The sequence below is a fragment of the Rhipicephalus sanguineus genome, chromosome 3 (genome assembly GCF_013339695.2).
Source record: "Rhipicephalus sanguineus isolate Rsan-2018 chromosome 3, BIME_Rsan_1.4, whole genome shotgun sequence".
Lineage (NCBI taxonomy): Eukaryota > Metazoa > Arthropoda > Arachnida > Ixodida > Ixodidae > Rhipicephalus > Rhipicephalus sanguineus.
In genome coordinates this window covers 127,330,638-127,352,236 of record NC_051178.1, presented here as the reverse complement: position 1 = coordinate 127,352,236, position 21,599 = coordinate 127,330,638, and the positions used below count along the sequence as shown (strand labels likewise).

At 46.9% G+C, this 21,599-nt stretch overlaps 1 protein-coding gene across 1 annotated transcript; it reads right to left on the bottom strand.

The window, feature by feature from the left end:
- Positions 1-765: 765 nt before the first annotated feature.
- LOC119387121 (uncharacterized) lies at positions 766-20,895 on the bottom strand. The gene is made up of 7 exons (XM_037654430.2): positions 20,777-20,895; positions 20,604-20,676; positions 17,971-18,056; positions 13,715-13,831; positions 10,757-10,792; positions 10,628-10,681; positions 766-882 (listed from the first exon to the last, which is right to left on the bottom strand). The coding sequence occupies exons 1-7, from the start codon at positions 20,849-20,851 to the stop codon at positions 766-768; spliced, it is 558 nt and encodes a 185-aa protein (XP_037510358.1). The 5' UTR covers positions 20,852-20,895.
- Positions 20,896-21,599: the final 704 nt, after the last annotated feature.

The following is a 21,599-nucleotide window of genomic DNA, read 5'->3' as shown; positions in this document are numbered from 1 at the left end:
GATTCGCCGGCCATAGTGCTTGTGTTTCGATTCGATCCAAGTCGTTCGGAGACCGTTATATATCCGTTCTATCAGACAGAATGGTGTCTGTTCTATGCTCGTTCTTTGCCAAAATGATTGACAGCACTGCTGTTTCCAGTTACTCTTCCCATGTCTGGCCGTCAGACGAGCCTCGACCAATTCCATGCGGCTCCCTCTCGTCCTCTCGTGACGTTTCGTTCCGTTCCATCACAGAATGCATGCAAAATAGTTCTCGAACAATGAATATGCTAGCAGCATAAATTGAAATGCAATGAAATTACTAAAGTATGAAGGAGATATATCTTTGTGTTTTCACATTTGCCATTCTTAGTGGCACCAAACTGAAATCTGAAGTTTTAAGTGACTCATGGCTACTAGACCAATGTTGGTGCAATTGATCAGTTTTCTCGAATTTTCTGGAATACATGGAAGCTTCACTTCATTTATGGGATGCGCACTTAATGTGGCAAATTAATACTGCAACTACTGTACTGTTGCACAGAACTTATAAATCTGCTGTCTCATGATAATACTACATACAACATTTATGCAAGACATAAGTTCAGGGGAAAGTGGATGCTTGAAGTGATAAAAAGTTGTTGAACAAGGAATGTCGCTGAAGCCAACATTTCAACAAGTGGACTTGACAAATACAAGTCCACAAAATGCTGGCTCCACCAATATTCCCTAGCTGTTCAATGATTTTTCATTATATACAACAGTGTACTGGAAGTGTCACAATTGCTACGTACTAGACACACTTGAAATGATACGGGAAGCTGCGACATCTACCGTTGTCATCCTGGCATCCTCCATGTAGAGCCCCCTGTAGTAAAGATTGATCCTGTACGTTCCGTAGCCCTGAAATGGCGAATGATTATGTACCAAGTGCATTGTAACCACATTGATGGAAGCAAAAGGTAGTATACGGCACTGTCGAGTCCATTTATAATTGCCATGCTTGGAGCAATCTCAATATCATATGAACAGCTTTTAGAACTTGGATTACATGTTGGCCATTCACTTCATGAGGTGTACAGCTTCAGTTGGCTTAGGACAAACAAAACGAACCACAGGAAAGCTTCGTTGGGACTCCATCTGATGTGAAAACAAAGTTACAAATGGAGCCTGCTAGGACACCTCAAAGTAAAAATAGCGCGCCTGATGCTATTGTCGGTGTTGATGGGCAGCATTTCGCAGTATTTCATGAGTAGTTTCAAAGCTCATTTAACGTGTGCAGGGAATTTTGATACAGGTATGTCCAGAGGGACAAAGTGCAGTTGCCTATGTTCACCTGTCAAAGGCAGCATCAGATTCGAAATTAACCATAAGAGGAGCGCAGTACAGTGCCTTTGCAGACAGTTCACTTGAAAAATAAACGTAGCATGCGATGCCACCGCATAACAATGCCGTGAGTGTATCTGTTGAAGGAGCACTGACACGAATTTTAAATATTTTCGGATTGTTGCTCTAAATAAAAACACTGGTGTCGAGAACCCTTAAAATAGAGTATTGTGGTGCCTGGGAATGCATCGAATACATTTTTAATACCGCTATCTTAAAAAAAAAGGACACTTTCGGTTTCGATATCAAGGGGGCGGCTTCCCAGTGACGTGTCATCGCAGTGTGACGCCACGGGTAGACAGCAACTCGCGACGCACTAGTGGCAGATCTGTCATCTGCTCGTGGTGCACGTAAACAACGATGAGTTAATTGTCGTCCAGCGACAGGACGCAGAATTCGCACAGTGGATCTGTGTTGACTCGTCAGGATAATGTCCATTGCGGTGGGGCTGACTTGCAGATGCTCAGCGACGAACACTTTAAAATCAAAAGTAAAATATTTTATACGTGTTGTCCGGCCCAGGTGTGTGAAGAACATTAACACTGCGAACCAAGGAAAGGAAAAATGTCCCTTTTGCGATGACTCAAAATCGTGTAAGTACTCCTTTAAACGTTGGTAGCCTGGCAAAAAACTGCTGTGAACTCGAGGGTGTAAGTTCGACTCCCAGCCACATTTGGGTGTAGGAGGGGTGCAAAAACATAATTGTTTAATTAGATTTAGTATAATTTAAAGACACTGAGGTTGTTGAAGTTAATCTGGAGTTCTCCCAACATGGCGTGGCTAATTAATAACTGTTGGGGTTTAACGTCCCAAAACCATGATATGATTATGAGGGACGCCGTAGTGGAGTACGGCTCAGGAAATTTCGACCACCTGTGTTTCTTTAACGTGCACCTAAAGCTAAGTATTAGGGCCTCAAAAATTTTCGACTTCATCGAAAATGCGGCCGCCGGGGCCGGGATTCGATCCCATGACGTTCGGGTCAGCAGTCGAACACCATAACCACTAGACCACCGTGGCAGGTTAATATGGCGTGGCTGACAACCTCATCATGGTTTTGTCGTGTAAAACCCCAGAATCCATTTGTTTCCAAATGTCATTGGAATTATATGTTGAAGACGGTGAAGTATGCCATTCATTCTGTTCACTCAGGTTTGCAGAATTGCACTGACATTCAGCGAATGTGGTATTACTCGTTAAGTGTAGGTATGAGCACCCTGCCAATACGTACAACGCACTTTGAATTTATATTAAACTCTTATTGAGTTCTTATTGAGCATAATTATTAAATAGTAATATACCTGTTGAATGAGCATTTCTAATCGACTGCGTTTAAAATGATTTTAATAGAGTTGCTATTGGGGCATTCTGTCTGCAAAAATGGTATACATTTTATATTTTTTTGATGACTACAGACATTCGTAAAATTGTTCCTTTTTTCCTCCTTACTCCGACTTTTACGTTTCAGCAGAACAGGTATGGTAAATTAGGTGAAACATTATGACTTAGTTACTGCGAATGAAAAAATAAATGAGCATTGTTTGTTTCTTAACTAACCTCTGTTAACATTTGTGTGCCATCGCAATATCCTTGTAACTTAACACAAGCAGTCAATTAAATCTCGTGTGTGTTCTCCAATCTGTTATTTTCTGTAAAATGGTATAAAATCTGTTTGAACAGCAGTGCAGCGCGCGTTTGATTCCTTCAAGGCTCTCCGAAAGCTGCAGAAATGTTACTCTCTCGGGGTGGTCAACTGTTTAAAATAATAACAAAAAAAAGTTAAACTGTGTTCACAGAAGTGTTTGTAGAGTATAGTATAGGAGGCACAAGGATGTAGGAAATAAAACAGATTTACTTGACAGTTTTGATCGTAAGTCGTTTGTATCGTAAGTTTTTATCGTAAATCGCTGGGAACCAGTTCATTATTAAAAGGACAAAATTTCACCCGAAAGATGATTGTTGTGGTGCATTGGATTAATACCTACTGTATGTGTGTATGTATGAATTATCGTATATAGTTTTTAATTTGTTGACCCTATATATTGCAGTAGCCGTTCGTTCACTCATTATTTCAACGAGCACGTTGTCACGCTAGCACAGGCAAACATGAACACACCACCAGGCGCGTAGCCAGAAATTTTTATCAGGGGTAGCGTGGGGGGGGGGGGGGGGGCAACTACTCCTATGTACGTACGTTGCGTTCGTGCGTGTGTTTGTATGTGTGCGTGTAGAATACATGCACATACAAAATTGAAAAAAAAGACATCTAAGGGGATCTGAACTCCCCCACCCCTTTTTGCGCTCGGCTACGCCAGCCAGTGCACAGCACATTCAGTGAACATACGTGAGTTCGCGGAACGCGCGATATGCGGTGCTATCCTGGACACTGTCAAATTCCGCCATCTTGTCAGATTTCGTAATGGCGGCATTTTAAGCCAATCGGAGAGGCCGCAGCAGCCCTCCGGGCCAACCAGACTTGACTAATGACAACGTGGCAGAATTTGACAATGTCCGGAATAGCACCCATGGTCTTGTCGCAATCTGCCTTTATCATGTTTGCGTGCTGCAGTTTGTCGCTGGAAACGTTTTGGTAGGCTGGCGGAATTTCGCGTGGTCCGCCGGGATCGCCAGAACGGAAGCCCCGAGCGGCGTGCGGGGACCCGACCAAAACGTTTCGCGACTTTCCCGATAGGGGAAGGGCGCATGCGCCGTGGCACCATGAAGAAAGGCTGACTGCATTACATCGATCCTGATTTACAGAACTATTTGTCGTTTTAATTCAACCTGTTAACATTATTTAAGTATCACTGCGATAGCAATTAGAGGGACACTCCGAAAGTTTGCAATCACCATCGTCGTGATGTTCCGTATAAGTTCCATTCTCTGTTACTCTGTTTGTAAACTGTGCTCACTCCTGCTAGTTTTCATGTGCAATAAAGAAATGTTTGCAAATAAAATAGAGCAAATACAATCAAGTACCGGTGCGCGCTGTGCCTACCGGAAAAGCAAGGCCTTGGACATACTTAAAGAGACACTAAGAGCAAATAACAATTTATGTCAGAGTGAAAGCTCAATGTATGACAACGTCTAAAACGGCAATATTATCAAGAGCAGTGCCCTACTTACCGAGAAATTAAGCTAAATGTATCACACGGCGTGCGCCACGAGCGGGAAGTTTTGGAAATGATCCCGATGACGTGAGAGCGTCCGACTACAATTAATCACTATAGTAATCAAACTAGCTGCAATAAAAAAAGAACCTTCCGTGCACCAAGAGACGTAATAAAATGCTGCTTGTTTCTGTTTGATTCACGGAAAAAAGAACCTCTTTGGCGTTGCCATGGGGAACGGCGCGTGTGGATCAAAGGTTCCGTTTTCGCCGAACTGCTCTTCGCCCGGCGCCCGGCTTCGCTCATGTGGTCGCGTCTCAGTGGTAGTTTCGGTAATGCGTACTGCCGCGTGTGTTTTGCATGCTCGTGAAGGTCACTCTGACAAAAAGTTCGACAAAATGCCGCATGCATGTGATGTTGCCGGACAGGGGCGTAGCCAGAAATTTTTTTCGGGGGGGGGGGGGGGGGGGGGGGTTCAACCATACTTTATGTATGTTCGTGCGTGCGTTTGTATGTGCGCGTGTATATATACGCAAGCAAAATTGAAAAATTTCGGGGGGGGGGTTTGAACCCCTCAACCCCCCCCTTGGCTACGCCCCTGTTGCCGGATGCCCGAATGGTGCACGCCACCGCGCAGTAAAGGCGCGCAACGTTGGGCACGGCAACAGTGACGTCAGAAAGACCGCTTTCAGGCGGGCGATTTGAAGTGCGCTAACGCGATGCGGACCACTAAAACGTGATTTTATATCAAAATAAGCACTTCCTTGGCACAAAAGTAGCACTACGAGGTTTCTGGACCGCTATTTCAACAATCAACGTCGGCTTAATATTTGCCTTTAGTGTCCCTTTAAACCCTCTGATGTCGCGTGAAGCCGCGTTCATGACACAGACTGTCTAAGTGGGTGTCAAGTAATAAAAATGTCCCGGCATTCGCAATAACTTTAATTCCGCTCTCGCAGTACAGTAAAGCACGGTTTTAGGGGCGAAGCTCCTTAGGGTGTGGGTCGTTCCTTCCTCTGTAGTAGTAGTATGTAGCCACCTCTAGTTTATGAATTGCTCAATAGATGGCGCTGTGTGTATACTAGTTTATGAATGTTACAATAGATGACGCTGTGAGTATACGAGTAAAATTGCATATAACAACTCTAGATGGCGGTATGGTTTTCTTGTAGTTGATGATGAAAGATGCGAGATGGCGCTGTCAGAAGCGCGTTGACGGATATTCAGACACCAATGGCAAGTTATTACTAGATCTCTGCGAGCAACATAGTCTTGAGATAGTTAACGTGGGGCCTAAAGGGGCAGATCACGTGGGAAGTCGGAAACAGGCAATCGAGCATTGGTTATTGTCTCACGACAGAAGGAATATATGACAAACTTAGAGAGATGAGAATAGACGAGGAAGGCATTAACAGCTTGGGTAGTGATCATAAACGCATAATATTACAAATGGGATATAAAACTGAAAATAAGAACATAGAATCAAAGTTTGGCAGCTTGTATCTAAATGACAAACAAATAACAAATATATATCCGCAAGAGTCGAGGAAAAAGTAGACGAACTACCAGGCAAAGACTGGAAGTATAGTGAGCTGCTACATGTAATCACGAAAGAAATGGAAAAAGAGAAGAAACTATTTGTTGGAAAGGAAAGAGAAAGCCAAAAGTTGGTGGAACAAAGAAATCCGGGAGGCGATCGAGAAGCGACGTGAGGGATCACGGGAGCACAGACAGGCAAAAAAGGAGAAGCGGCCACAGGACAAAGTCAACCAAATATGGGAAATATATTTAGAGCAAAAATCCATTGTGCAAAAATTAGTCGAGACAAAAATTAAAGGTGAAAGTGAACGCTGGGTGACAGAGATTCGCGAAAAGAAGAAGGCCGCGCCTAGGATATTTTGGAGCCACCTAAAAGCGCTGCGTAGGAAGTCTGTCACAATGCAACAACGTTTGGTAGATGAAGGAGGAAATCAGTTGGAAGGGTATGAAGCGCTAGGTTACATCCGAAAGATAACAGCCGATTCGTTTAAAAAGGTCGCCCAGGGCATTCCCCGGTGAGTAAAAGTACGCAAAAGAGAGCAACCAACGAAGGTGTAGTACTAGAGAATTTCAATTGGAAGAAAGCCGAAGGAAAAATTCCTAAGCGCACTACACCGGGTCGAGGAAAAAGTAGACGAACTACCAGGCAAAGACTGGAAGTATAGTGAGCTGCTACATGTAATCACGAAAGAAATGGAAAAAGAGAAGAAAACTATTTGTTGGAAAGGAAAGAGAAAGCCAAAAAGTTGGTGGAACAAAGAAATCCGGGAGGCGATCGAGAAGCGACGTGAGGGATCACGGGAGCACAGACAGGCAAAAAAGGAGAAGCGGCCACAGGACAAAGTCAACCAAATATGGGAAATATATTTAGAGCAAAAATCCATTGTGCAAAAATTAGTCGAGACAAAAATTAAAGGTGAAAGTGAACGCTGGGTGACAGAGATTCGCGAAAAGAAGAAGGCCGCGCCTAGGATATTTTGGAGCCACCTAAAAGCGCTGCGTAGGAAGTCTGTCACAATGCAACAACGTTTGGTAGATGAAGGAGGAAATCAGTTGGAAGGGTATGAAGCGCTAGGTTACATCCGAAAGATAACAGCCGATTCGTTTAAAAAGGTCGCCCAGGGCATTCCCCGGTGAGTAAAAGTACGCAAAGGAGAGCAACCAACGAAGGTGTAGTACTAGAGAATTTCAATTGGAAGAAAGCCGAAGGAAAAATTCCTAAGCGCACTACACCGGGCTTAGATGGGGTTCCCGTCAGCCTCATTAACGAACTCGGACATAACACTAAAGAAGCACTGCTGAAAGCCGTAGAACAGTGCTTACAGGATAGGGAAATACCAGACAGTTGGCGAAAAAGTAGAATGAACTTAATCTATAAAGGCAGGGAAGAAAAGGATAACATTCGCTCGTATAGGCCGCTAACCATTACATCGGTGCTATACAGGTTGGCGATGCAGGCAGTAAAATTAAAAATAGAAGCGTGGGTAGAACAAAATGATATTTTGGGAGTACTTCAGAATGGATTTCGAATCGACAGGCGGTTAGACGATAATCTGTTTGTATCGAAAATAGAAAACAGGCCCTTATACGTAGCTTATCTAGATATCACCGGGGCGTATGACAACGTTAATCAGGAAATTTTGTGGGATATATTGAAAGAAGTGGGCATAGGGGACGACTGTATACAGCTTTTGAGGGAAATATACCGAGACAATACAGTTTGTATAGAATGGGAAGGAATAAGTAGCAAGGACAGCGTTAAATTAGCAAGGGGCTGAGACGTGGATGTCCTTTGTCCCCGCTGTTATTCATGCTGTACATGGTGAGGATGGAAAAAGCGCTAGAAGGTAGCAACATTGGATTTAATTTGTCACACAAACAGGTCGGCACGATGGTTGAGCAGAAGCTTCCAGGTCTACTTTATGCTGATGATATTGTCTTATTTGCGGGCAGTCAAGATGATATACAGCGACTGGCAGATATATGCGGAAGGGAATGTGAGGCTCTAGGACTAGGATTTAGTGCAACAAAATGTGGGTTGATGGTATTCAGTGATCACGAAGACCATGCGGTCTTAATACAGGGCCAAAAAATACCGAGGGTAAGCGAGTACAAGTACCTTGGAGTATGGGTAAATGAGGGGGATAGATATATGGAGGTACAAGAGAAAGCATCGGTAGCAAAGGGAAAGAGGAATGCTGCAATTATGAAGCACAGAGCTTTATAGGGATACAATAGGTACGAGGTGCTTCGAGGGCTGTGTAAGGGTGTGATGGTCCCGGGGCTTACATTTGGGAACTCAGTGGTGTGCATGAAGTCAGAGGTGCGGTCAGGAATGGATGTAAATCAAAGGACGGTGGGCCGCCTCGCGTTGGGCGCTCACGGGAAGACGACAAATGAGGCTGTAAAGGGTGATATGGGATGGACAGGCTTTGAAGTGAGGGAAGCTCAGAGCAAAATGAGATTCGAAGAGAGGCTGAGGAAAATGAAGGAGAGTAGATGGGCAGAGAAGGTTTTCAGGTATTTGTATAGAAAAAGCGTTGACACGCAGTGGAGAAAAAGAACTAGGAGGCTCACCAGTAAATAAAATTACACCATCTCCCGCTAAAGGGGACCATGAGGCGATGCGAAGCCGGAGCACTTGCACGATCGCGTTCCGTTGGCGTTCGTTGGGCATGCTACCGACCTCGCGTCGTGGAACGCGAAGAGGGACGCTACGCGCATCGTATCTTCCATCTAGCCTGGCCGTTAATTCTCACAGGGCGAGCGGGGAACGCGGCCTACAGGCGGGCGAGAGGGGGGCAGCGTAGGAGAGGAGAGAGAAGGGGAGGGGACGCGCATGCGCTCGAGCTCATCGCGGCGTTGAGCAGGAGAGAATTTCGGCATGTCTAGCCCGCGTTTCAGAGGAAGAGTGGAAAGGGGGGAGGGGAGAGGGGAAAGTGGAGAGGAGAAGGGGAGAGGGAAAGTGGAGAGGGGAGGGGAGAGGAGGTGTGTGGAGAGGGTATGCGCATGCGCAGTAAGGGTGGTCAGAACGCACACCACCACCACCACCACCACCACCACCACCGGATTGAGCTCCGCCTTAAGATACTTCGCATCTAATACGGCTAGCAGTGCGGGCGATATGGCAACAAGGAGCATTAAGCGGAAGGTCAGAGAGGCGGAGAGGACTTATTGGATGACAGCGATGGAAAAGAAGCCGGCTCTGAGTAACTACCGAAAGGGAAAAAACGAAATAAGGAGGGAAAGGTTTTATGATAATTCAAGGGGAAGCGCTTTACTGTTTGAAGCAAGGTCAGGCTGCCTTAGAACGCGTAGTGATAAAGCGAGATTCAGTAACGAAGAACAACACTGTACATGCTGCAGGGGAACTAAGGAAACGATGGAACATGTACTGATTGAATGTGGCGATATTCACCCAGATATACGTGTGGGCACGAGTCTACATGAAGCCTTGGGTTTTAGGAACAACAATGGAAAGCTGAACACGTCCGCGATAGAAAACAAGTAAGAGACGGTTAGAGTATTGGTGGCAGAAAAGTAGAGATAAAGTACAAAAAATAAATAATGGGGAAAAATAAGGTCATTCTGCCTTAAGAGGCAGAGAGATGGACCGTGAATTTAGATAAGGTATTAGGCTAACATAAAACAAGAAAGCTTTTTTTTTCTTCGAGACTGGTGGCAGACATGTCACCGCCCCGTTATAAAGGGGACGCTCATATCATCCATCCATCCGTGAAGCTGCGCGACGCCGCCGCCAAGATCCTGCCGTACGAAAGCGGGAGGCCGAAGCGGCACGGCAGCGGCGCGAGGATGCTGCCGTACGAGAGCGGGAGGCCGAAGCGTGTCGTCTGGCTGCGCGACGACGCCGCCAAGATCCCAGCGTTCGAGAACGCGAGGCCCAAGCGGCACGGCAACGGCGCGAGGACCCTGCCGTACGAGAACGCGAGGCCGAGGCGGTACGAGAACGGCGGCAAGAGGAATATGTACACGCTTTATGTGTAGTAAACGCCGTGCATTGTTCGCGAAGCCGGAGCACTTGCACGATCGCGTTCCGTTGGCTTTCGTTGGGCATGTTACCGACCTCGCGTAGTGGAACGCGAAGAGGAACGCTACGCGCGTCGTGTCTTCCCTCTAGCCTTGCCGTTAATTCTCACCAGGGCGAGCGGGGAACGCACTCGCTCTTGGCGCGCTTTCTCTTTCGCTCGGGAGCGGACACTTTGCCTGCATTTCACCGATCACAAGGCGGTGATAATGAAGGGACCACGTAAACCAACAGTACAATAAAAGTTTGATGTTTAATATATACACGGTGTTTCACACTCTTTATATGATGTACTGGGCGAATTTCACGGAAGAGTTTCATGGTTTACCGATGATTGCCTCCGGAGCTTCGCCACACTCATCATCATTCACCCCGTGGATATGCTGTGATTTTTTTTTTTAGATCAGGTAGGTTAGGGAGCCTACATGAACGGCCGGTCATGTAGGCTCCCTAAGGTAGGTTGGATATGGACGCCACCTATGCCAGTTTGTTTCATACTCGATTCTAACGCTCGAATCATATTTAGCGGACTACTTTAGCGAGAAAAAAAGAAATGTGCATGTCTTACCATCAGTAGGGCAAGGCAGAGGTACAGCGTACAGGTTAACGTTTCTTCGTACCCCTGAAGAGAGAAAATTACGCGGTAATACGGCAGCGATACGAATAGTCAAGAAAGGCAGCGGGGTAGAGCACTTACAACACTTGCGAGGCCTTCGTTGCTGAAGATGTGGTCCTGGAAAGTATCTGTTGTTACATGGTTCGTATACAGGTCTAGCCACCGCTTTAAAAATCAGTTATATATTGAGTTTACCGCTGCGGTGTCTACAACGTCATTAACAAAATTTTGAGCCTCGTAGGCGATAAACTGACGGCAATGAAATACTAAACAATTACGTCGGTTTCAAATAGTGTTGTAGCGCGGGATCTACGCTGCTAAAATTTTCCTGTTTGCATAGGAGTGTTTCAGATGAATGTATACTTTCAAAAACAGTACAGGTGCATATCGCATGCATGCTCTGGTAATTTGGTTGTTCGTCGCGTAATCCGATCAATGCGACGTATGACTATCAGACGAAGTACGCTAAGGCGTAATTATTACTGGCGCGACACTTTGCGCTATTCGTGAGTGAGGACATTGCTCTTGTATATAGTGCAGTTATTTTAACAGCGGAACTGTTCTAAATCGACCCTGCGCCACCTGCATGTCTCTCCGGTGTCACGCAGGTACAGGTTCCCCGCCTCACCGCTAGGGGCGCAGCCAGAAATTTTTTTCGGGGGGGGGGGGGGTTCAACCATACATTATGTATGTTCGTGCGTGCCTTTGTATGTGTGCGTGTATATATACCCAAGCAAAATTGAAAACATTTCGGGGGGCTACCCCCCCTTGGCTACGCCTCTGAGGGGCGCTAATGATGATGTGGCGACAATCAATTAAGACACGAGTGAAAATTCCTTCACCTACATGGGGCTAGTACTTAAAGGGGTACTGACACGAATATTTCCAGTTGTCGTTTTCTTGCGTCAAATGAAAGGTGAAGCCCTCAAGAGCCTAGAAAAGGTAGTGCTAAGCGCGAGTGCGCCCTGAAAAAGTAATTACAGTGTGTTTTTAAAAGCCAGTTTCGGTTCCTACTGTACCCTGACGTCACAACACGGTATGAGCTTCTCGTCACGTGCTCGCACAACATATAGTGACTTTTCCACGGCCGCTCCGCACCGTGGCTCCGTTGGCGACGCACAAGCGGCCATCTTGGAAGTTTTGGTACCTAACGTCATCACAACCAGCCAGACTGCTGCGTGAAGTCACCAGAATTTGTACTGTAGCCTGACGTCAGGCTAGTGTCGATGTCAGTAGGTGTGCTATGAAAAAATTGACTTTAATACCAAATTAAAATATCTTATCAGCATTTGCTGAGCTTCACACTTGCTGAGAGCCGTCTCTACATACAGGAGATTTGTACGGCAGAGTAAACTCGCCTTCGAAAAAAGGTGTCACTACCCCTTTAACTTCACTCTATACTACGGCTAGGTGGCGTGAGCCGCCGCCCGATCTAAATGGTACATCCTTATCCATCCATCCATCCACCATCCATCCATCGAGGTACAGGAAAAAGCCTCGGTAGCAAAGGGAAAGCGGAATGCTGCACTAATGAAGCACAGAGCGTTGCGGCAGGCACGTAGGCAAGAGGGGGGCCCGGGGGGCCCGGGCCCCCCCCCGAAATCCGTCGAGCTTTCTATATTTCCAGGCAACTTTTTTTTCTTTTTGCCATGGAAAGGCTTTCTTTCGAACAATTAGGCCTTGGGGCCCCCCCGAAAAAAAATCCTGGCTACGTGCCTGCGTTGCGGGGTAGGTACGAGGTGCTTCGAGGTCTTTGGAAAGGTCTAATGGTCCCGGGGCTTACATTTGGGAACTCAGTGGTGTGCGTGAGGTCAGAGGTACAATCAGGAATGGATGTGAATCAAAGGACTGTGGGATGCCTCGCGTTGGGCGCTCACGGGAAGTCGACAAATGAGGCTCTAAAGAGCGATATATGGGGATGGGCAAGTTTTGAGGTGATCAGAGCAAAATGAGGTTCAAAGAGAGGCTAAGGAATACGAAAGAGAGGAGATGGGCACAGAAGGTGTTCCGGTATTTGTATAGGAAGAGCGTTGACACACGGTGGCGAAAAGGAACTAGGAGGCTCACCAGTAAATATACGGCTGGCAGTGTAATCGCTATGGCAACAAAGATCGTTAAACGAAAAGTCAGAGAGGCGGAGAGGATTTACTGGATGGCAGCGATGAAAAAAAAAAAAAAATACCGGCTGTGAGTAACTACCGAAAAGGCAAAAACGAAATAAGGAGGGAGGCATTTTATGATCATTCGAGGGGAAGCGCCCTTTACTGTTTGAAGCGAGGTCGGGTTACATTAGAACGCGTAGTTATAAGGCGAGATCCAGTAAAGAAGAAGAACAATGTACATGCTGTAGGGAAGATAAGGAAACGATAGAGCATGTTCTGATTGAATGTGGATGTATCCACCCAGGTGTACGTTTGGGCACGAGCCTACATGAAATTGGGTTTTAGGGACAACATTGGAAAGCTGAACAAGCCTGCGATAGAAATAAGAGACGGCTAGAGTATTGGTGGCAGAAAACTAGAGAGAAAAGACAAAAATAAGTAGTGGGAAAGGTAAGGACCTTCTGCCGTAAAGGGCAGGGAACTGGGCTGTGATATTTTTTTTGTTTTTCTCAGTAGTAAGATTGATTTAATCGTAGTGGACAAGGCATTACACCAACCTAAAAAAAAAGGGGGGGGGGGGAGAAAAAAAAGATTTCGTTCTTTCTTTTTCATTTTTTGTCGAGCCTGGTGGCACACATGTCGCCGCCCCGTTATAAAGGAAACGCTCATAGTATCCATCCATCCTTCCATCCATCTATCCATCCACGTGATCTCGCTAGCGAATCACATAACTCACACGCTTACAGCTTCGCTATGGTTTTCACGGCGTGGAACTGGCAGATTATTTTTTTCCCCAACACGACTTATACTAACAACTCACGTAAAATGAAATTCACATAAAACATCGCGGCATTTGTTCTCTATAGCGCGCGTTCAGTCTGTAAGCTGGAAATAATTCGCTGCTTTGAGCACTGCCGTGCATTCGATTTGTACTCACTATCAGCTGGCGTAGTTGTTGGTAGACGAGAGGGAAGAAGGTTGCGCCGTGCACGATGTCGAAGATGGCACCGGTCCCTTTCCAGACAACGTTCACGATTATGAGAGCCTTCATGCTCTGCGGAATAATAACGGAGGCACGTTATTAGTGCGCACGCTGATTTTTTGCGCAGTTTCGCAGCAAAGCTTTCGCGGCGTCCCCGTGGAAAACTTTCCCCTAAGCAGTGAGTGACAAAAAACCAACAACAAAAGTAAACTCGTATCGCCGCTCGCAGCAGAACCAGGCAGAACAGTTTGCCAAAGGGGCAGTAACGAGATAAGACGCACGGGCCGCGGCGGCGTCGAACCGTGTCACGGGCCATGAAGGTGATGCGCTTCAACGGTCGTGTATAGATCCAACGCCTGATAGATCTGACACTGGGCAAGAACATGACCAGCGTCGTTCTGGAGCCATTGGCGCTGAGTCATAAACCAGCTGGGGTTCAGGAAAATCGTGCCGTTGTGATTGGGAAAAAAAAACGTGAGCTGCAACTGAACATGAGAATTTCATGGTCATGACGGCAAGAAATTCAGAGAAAAGGCTTGAGTCTGGCTGGCTGTCGTTGTGTACCTACCGTATCGGATAGGTTAAAAAGGTCTCCGAGGTCCCTTTGAAACATTCGCAATGCCCATAGAGTGTCACGCCACCAAGCGGACATTAGGAGAACCCCCACGAGGAGGCTAAGCAGACGACAAACTGGCAGCTCTGGCAACCGTTCCCTTGTTCGTCTGCGCTGTTAACGCGTTAACGCGTTGACGTGTTAACGCGTTGGCAGGAAAGGAACACTACGACTTTGCATGTTTCCTGCATCAGTGAACAAAACGGGCCCTCCGTGACACGAGAAATCTGATTCGTTCTTGCCAGACGCGAAGTTATCGTGAAAATACGTGGCAAGTCGCGCTTTCAATGATATCCCAGGCTACACATATCAGCTTCGCGAGGTTTTCTGTAGCCACGTAGGTTAGTTAAATGTTATCGTCTGACCCTTTCAGTTGAAACTCACCCAGTTTTACTTGCATATAGCATTCGTCAGTGTTTTCGTAGTGCATGAATCCCATAACGTACGTTGTACGCGGGTAGTCGCGCGGGCTCGTGATGTGCTCTTCTATAACTGAGCAATCTCAAAGTGGCGATACTTTAAAATAGGGCGTTTTATCCTTTGTCAGAAAAGCGCTGTTAAGAATCGTGCGAGCGACGTTCCACTCATTCGAGGACACGTCCACTCCACGCGTTTATCGTGGAGCGAACGCTCTCAACGCCGCCCTTTACCTGTGTGTTGCTTTCATAGCGAGCGCTGCGGCGCTTCGTTTTAGGGGCGAAGCTCCTTAAGCCGTGGGTCGTGCGTCCCCGATGTATGTAGTAGCCACCTCTCGTTTAGTTCGTGGAGTGTCCGCTAGATGGCGGTACTTGTATATGATGAAAACACGGCTCGAGGCCGGCTAGATAACCGAGGACGACGAAGTGGGAAGCTCGAGCAGCAACCACGATTTCTCTGAGGAAGACGACGCTCGGGACTTCGGTTCTTCGGACGTGTTCAAGGCCGGCTAGATAACTGAGGACGACGAAGTGGGAAGCTCGAGCAGCAACCACGATTTCTCTGAGGAATACGACGCTCGGGTCTTCGGTTCTTCGGACTTCAACGCCTAATGCTCACCACCCCTTCACGATGCGGTTCTGCCAGTCCGATCCCGCAACCCATTCCTGCAGTGGATACTCCTGTCCACCGCTACAGTCGCCGACTGCGAGGCCTTAGTCCCGAGGCCATCCCTCTGGAACTTCTCCAGCCAAGCCCTACATCTGGAGAAATGGCCACCGCCGGCGCTTCACAGGTCTCAGATGCATATCGTTTGACCACCAGAAACCAACCAGGGGGACTTGCATCGATGTAGTGTTTGCCAACTTCAAGGTAAAACCCATACAAGAACCGCTTTCCCTGCATTTCACCGATCACAAAGCGGTGATAATGAAGGGACCACGGAAACCAACAATAAAAGTTTGATGTTCAACATTTCTCACCTGTTTACTTTAGTGGGGCGAATTACTCGTACTCACGGTTTACCGATGATGCCCTCCGGAGCTTCGCCCCACTCATCATCATTCACCCCGTGGATATGCTGTAATTTTTTTTACGTGTGTTGATAGGCGGCAGCACACTGCAAGCGATTTTCTTGTTGAAAGTTTTGAGAGCAAGATGTTCTCTGAGCCCAGACGTTCATATAATTGCAAACATGGTGATGCGGAGTGGTCGAAGTCTTTCGGCGGGGGAAATTCTTCAGATTGCTTTCAGCATGCAGTGATGTTCAAAGAAACCATCTTGACGACGAGGATTTTTCACTGGACGTAGAAGGCTGTGAAAGCACCGAGAGTGACAACGACAATGAACGATCAGCTAGCTGCTAACTCACGAGGAGCGAGTTGCACTTCATGTCCCCTCGTGCGTTATTGTTTCTTCACGCTCGTAAGTCACTTTTATTGTATTTAATGTATAATATGCTAGAGCGAGATCAAAATAAAAGCATAGTTTTTCTTGTGCATTGCATGTAGCGCAACTTATTGCGGATATTATGGAGCGCCGCATGCCGCCAACACGCTCGAGCTCGACCAGCGGAAGCGAAATGGTTAGAGCGATGAAACGTGCAGTTACGGCCATGATCCACGCCTCCCTGCTAACTTCATCTGTACTTCACCGGTACCCTCCGAACGGCATTATTGTTCGACGAATTTTCGCAACGTCGAATCCTTTGACGTTGCGAAAAGCATACCAGTGCATTCCTGACTGCGCAAGTAACGACGTTCATAACGTCGTTATTTGCGTCAGTTCATGACGTCAATTCTAGCTCATGCAGTTTTCTGTAGCATGCACAGAATTTCGCAAATCATCGTTGATGCACGGTAACAGAGCCGAAATATAACCTTTCACGCCGCGGCAAATAATTAGGTGGCGAGCATTTAGCTCCTTCCATCGTTTGGGAAAGTATTTTTTCGCATATACAATTCAGTGCAGCTCATGACATCATCTGGTGAAAGTTGCAAGGGCCGTACGTCCGCACGTCCTATCTGTTCCTGTGCTAACAAACGGTATGGTTAAGGTGGCCTCCCTAGTATGCTGGCTAGCCACCATACAAACGGTATCCTCCGGGCGCCATCTTGAATAGTAGAGCGCGCCACCTGTAGTTCGTGGGCATTGCAAATACTGGCCGGAGTGTATTGAAATTTTGAATAAGATATATGATTCTCTATATTTTCTCTCTCTGGGTCCGGAAGCTTGACTGAAGTATATAAAGTTCGTGTTTATCGGAGTTGTGACCTGCCAAATTAAAATGCTGTGCCACTACATGCTTTCCAGGGGCGTAGCCAGAAATTTTTTTCGGGGGGGGGGGGGTGTTCAACCATACTTTATGTAGGTTCGTGCGCGTGTTTGTATGTGTGCGTGTGTATATACGCAAGCAAAACTGAAAAAATTCGGGGGGGGGGTTCCAACCCCCCAACCTCCCCCCCCCCCCCTGGCTACGCCCCTGATGCTTTCGGTAATTTCGTTGGCGCTTCCGCGCGATGCACATTTAATCTAACATTAAATGGTTGTCCTGTTTCGCCGATGCGTTGCTTGTGACATAGTGAATGTTCAAGCATGTAAATAACGTTTTAACTAGTGCAGGTAAAACTAGATTTTATATGATGGGCGTAATCCCTTCCGGTGTTTTTAACTATAACGTCATTTTGATAGTGTTTGCAAGCCTTAGATCCGGGACGAGAACAAGCTGCTAGATGGGCGGTAAACTTGGGGTTTACTTCTGCATGCACTAACATGTCTTTAATGTTTATATTCGTTGGCTCCATCGACATTCACTGTTCAACGATTTCTTATCACTGGTCGGTCGTATGTATATTATAAGCTTTAAGAACGCTCGTACGTATACATAAACAACGTATAGGCCAGCCCGAAAGAGCTGTGTTCTGTTACTCTGTACACGTTAGCGTTCTTAGAGCTGTCTGTAAAATATAACGCCATTTCAATACGACGAACGTATTGTGTCGTCGTTCAGTTTACCTCCTGTAGCTAGGACAAATTTGCGCTTGCAGACTTTGCCACGAGCGCCTTTGGGATGTGCAGTGCTGCATGAACGGCATACGGGAAGTATAACCGGACGATACTGAGCGCGTTTAGATGTTTTGTGTGTTGTACAGTTATGAAAAGCGACATTTCTAGTGCCACTTACGAAGTACACGCCGATGAGGAGGCCCAGGTCAGTAACTACGCCGGCGAGGAAGCGGACCACGAGAGTTATCACGTACAGCAGGAGAGCTGCAAGATATCGGTCCTTTCAGTACAAGAAACATACGATTCATGTCTTTGTTGCGAATTTTGACGAAACGAGCGGAAATTAAGTAACTGGTCACATATATAGTCAGCGAGTATATGTAATTGCAAAAAAATGTAAACGAGTCCTTCACTGTAACAGTGCGAACTGAACAACGCGCAAGATGTTTCAAGTCTCACAAGAGACTTGAAGCTTCTTGCGCGTTGGGAGAACACAACACCGGCATAGGCGTGCGCACGAGGGGGGCAGGGTAGTGTAATCATGGGGGCGCCAAATCTGCCTCATATACCTTTAATCAGTCGGACCCGCACCGTCATTGTTTAATACAGGGTTTTGACGACAATGGCTGCCGAGGACCACTGATCTTGCATTCCAACAGCTGTTCACTTAACATTTTTACCTCCGGAAAGCCGGGGACCAAAGGCAGGCCGTTGTGGGAAGCACGCCATCGCCTCATTTTCATTTTTGCATCCACTGTGAAGCTTGTTTGCCCCCCCCCCCCCCCCCTCCCTCTAATGGAGAACCCTGCGCAGGCCTATGAACACCGGGGTAAGTTAGGCGCACACTGTACGTGCACCTTAATGAAAACGACGAACTCGTGATTTTTTCTTCATATATAACATATACACATCGTCCGCTGCGCTAGCTGTAGTGACAATACACTGCTATAGTTCAATTGATCCTATAGCGGTCACATTCCCAGAGGCGCGAGATGAGGGCGATGCGAATTCCCTGATGCTGAGCATTAGAGAGAAGCAGAATGATAGTATGTTTATGGGCACAGCCTATATAAGCTATACACTCTAAGAAAAAAAAATGGCTGATCCCTCTGTCATAGGAATCGGTATAACACGAAAGTGAAACGTGTCGTCACAGAAGTAGTTGACTGTTTATAGTGCATTGGTAATAAGAGCTTGTACTATGTCTACTGTTTGGTATATATAGCACCGCTTGATGAGGACGCACTTAGGTTCATGCCTAGTGGCACATCTCTGTACCGACGACTAACGCCCATGATCATGATTTAACCCTTGCGGTAGCTGAAGTTCGTAACATATACGTGGACACCGCATATGGTGAACCCCGCGCAAATATGGCATCAACAAGCACATAATAAACACTGATACTCGATATGCACTCCTTCATAATAACAATAATATCTGGGGTTTAACGTCCCGAAACCACGATATGATTATGAGAGACGCCGTAGTGGATGGCTCCTGAAATTTCTACCACCTGGGGTTTTTAACGTGCACCTAAATCAAAGTACACGGGCCTCAAACATCTTCGCCTCCATCGAAAATGCAGCCGCTGCGGCTGGGATTCGATCCCGCGACCTTCGGTTCAGCAGTCGAGCGCCATAACCACTAGACCACCGTGGCGGGGCGATATGCACTCCTTCAAAGCGTCGTGAAACGCGAAGAGAAACGCTACGTGCGTCGTGTCTTCCCTCTAGCCTGGCCGTTAATTCTCACAGGGCGACAGCCAGGCGAGCATCGGAAAGCTATTTTTCGATATGGATGGGTGCTACGAGCGAGGCTTGGGCTAAAGCCAGTGGCGTAGCCAGGGGGGAGGCACACCGCCCCCCCCCCCCCCCCCCCGAATTTTTTTTGCTACGGCATATTGCGCCCAAAATGACACTCGACCACATGTACCTGACCGTCCCTCACTTCAGATCAAGGTGTGCCCCCCCCCCCTCCCGAAAAAAATTTTCTGCCTACGCCCCTGGCTAAAGCCACCACCTCGTGGTGTGAGCGTTGACGAAATTACACTTCTGTTGGAAACGTGCCGAATGGGACGGTCGTAGGACCGGCGCGTTTTTTTTTTCGAGCCTGGTGGCACACATATGTCACCGCCCCGTTAGAAAGGGGACGCTCATAGCATCCATCCATACATCCATCCATCCATCCATCCATCCAAGAGCACTGTGAGAGGAAAGTGTAAAAGATAAAATGCAAGTTCATGTAGCCTCCGCTATGTGTTTGGCGGTAGCTTAGGGGGCTAAACGCCCGCCAGCCATCGTCGCGGGCCGAGAGGTCATGGGTTCGACTCCTGCAACGGAACTTTTTCTTGGCCATCTGACGGCGTTCATTTTGCTGACGTATTTCTGTGACGGAAATACGTCATGAAAGTCTTGGTGGACCCCGGCATAAAACACTTTCGTAGAGTCCTCCTTTCGTAGAGTCCAGACTTGCCACGTATATGAATCTCTTTAAAGAGGGACGTAACTCTCTTGTGGGTCACACGACTCTCCGAAGAGAGTATAATGATCTACAAAGAGAGTTGACGTGCCTCCTTGAAGAGAGTCATATATCAAGTCAGGACTCTCTGAAAGGAGTCAAATGACTCTTTTGTTTTCTTAGAGTGTATATGACTGTTATAAATAACTCAAGATTAATCGTCTCTTACAGCGTGTCTCGCATCCTACGCTTCGGGACGTCCAATTCTATAAGGTTCAATGTATATTGCCATTCAACAAAATCGATTTTGCAGTGTACGCTTGCTGCTCGATTTATGCCCCTCTCACTTACGCTGCTGCTCGATGTCGAATTCCAGGAGCACCTTGTCTTTGAGCGTGAAGAACAGGAGGATGGAATTTATCAGCTGAAAGAAGAAGAGCGAGTCGGGGCTTAAACCACGGTGTCTGGCACGAACGCCTTGGATTGCTCTATCATGAACCGTGCTTCTGACGCACAGCACTCACAAGGCATTGCAGGGAAAAGATGGCGATGCTCAGCTTTGTCTGGAGCTTCAGCCAGGCGATCCCGGATCGAAACATAGCTTCGCGCACTGCTTTCTGCTTACTCCTCTGACCGCACTTAGGACGGGTGCCCACCGACAGCACACGGTGATGATGATATCCTTCATATATGGCTCATATCCACTCTGGGGCATTGGCCAATATTTACCCATATGGAGTAGAGAGATCTTTGTAAAACTTCAAGGAAAACCTCTCCTTCAGAGAAATACTGAACAGCAACCATACTACTGAGGCAAGGACATCTTCAGAAGAGATTCCATGGCTACCGCTCAATAAGGCCATTCGTTAGACTTCGCGCTTTCGGTCAATGGTCATTTGATTGTCTTGTTCGCTGATTAAATTGATGCTTTTGTGAAGCAAGAGTTGCTTTTGTGAAAGACGAAGAGGGTAGAAAGGATCGACCTGTGTCCTTTAATTGTATGAATTACTTTGCAAGGAGCAGAATCTGCAACTGGTACAAGAACCTTGGTCCCCTGTCTAAATTCTGGGATTCAGAGTTACCTAAATAGTTGCACGTGGGTCTCAAACCACGGTCGTTATCACTTTTGGACGGGCCTTGCAACACATCACGCCGACAAGGCTGCAGCCTTCTTGTTCAATCCTTCCCCACGACACCAAGAATTCAAAAACACATTATAGGGGAGATACCTGCATGTCCATATTGTTCGCCCACATGCACGAGAATAGCGACATGTACAGGAATGATCCATATTTTTCAATGTGACTTTTTCGAGCACGACAAGAAAAAAAAGAACAGAACACGAAA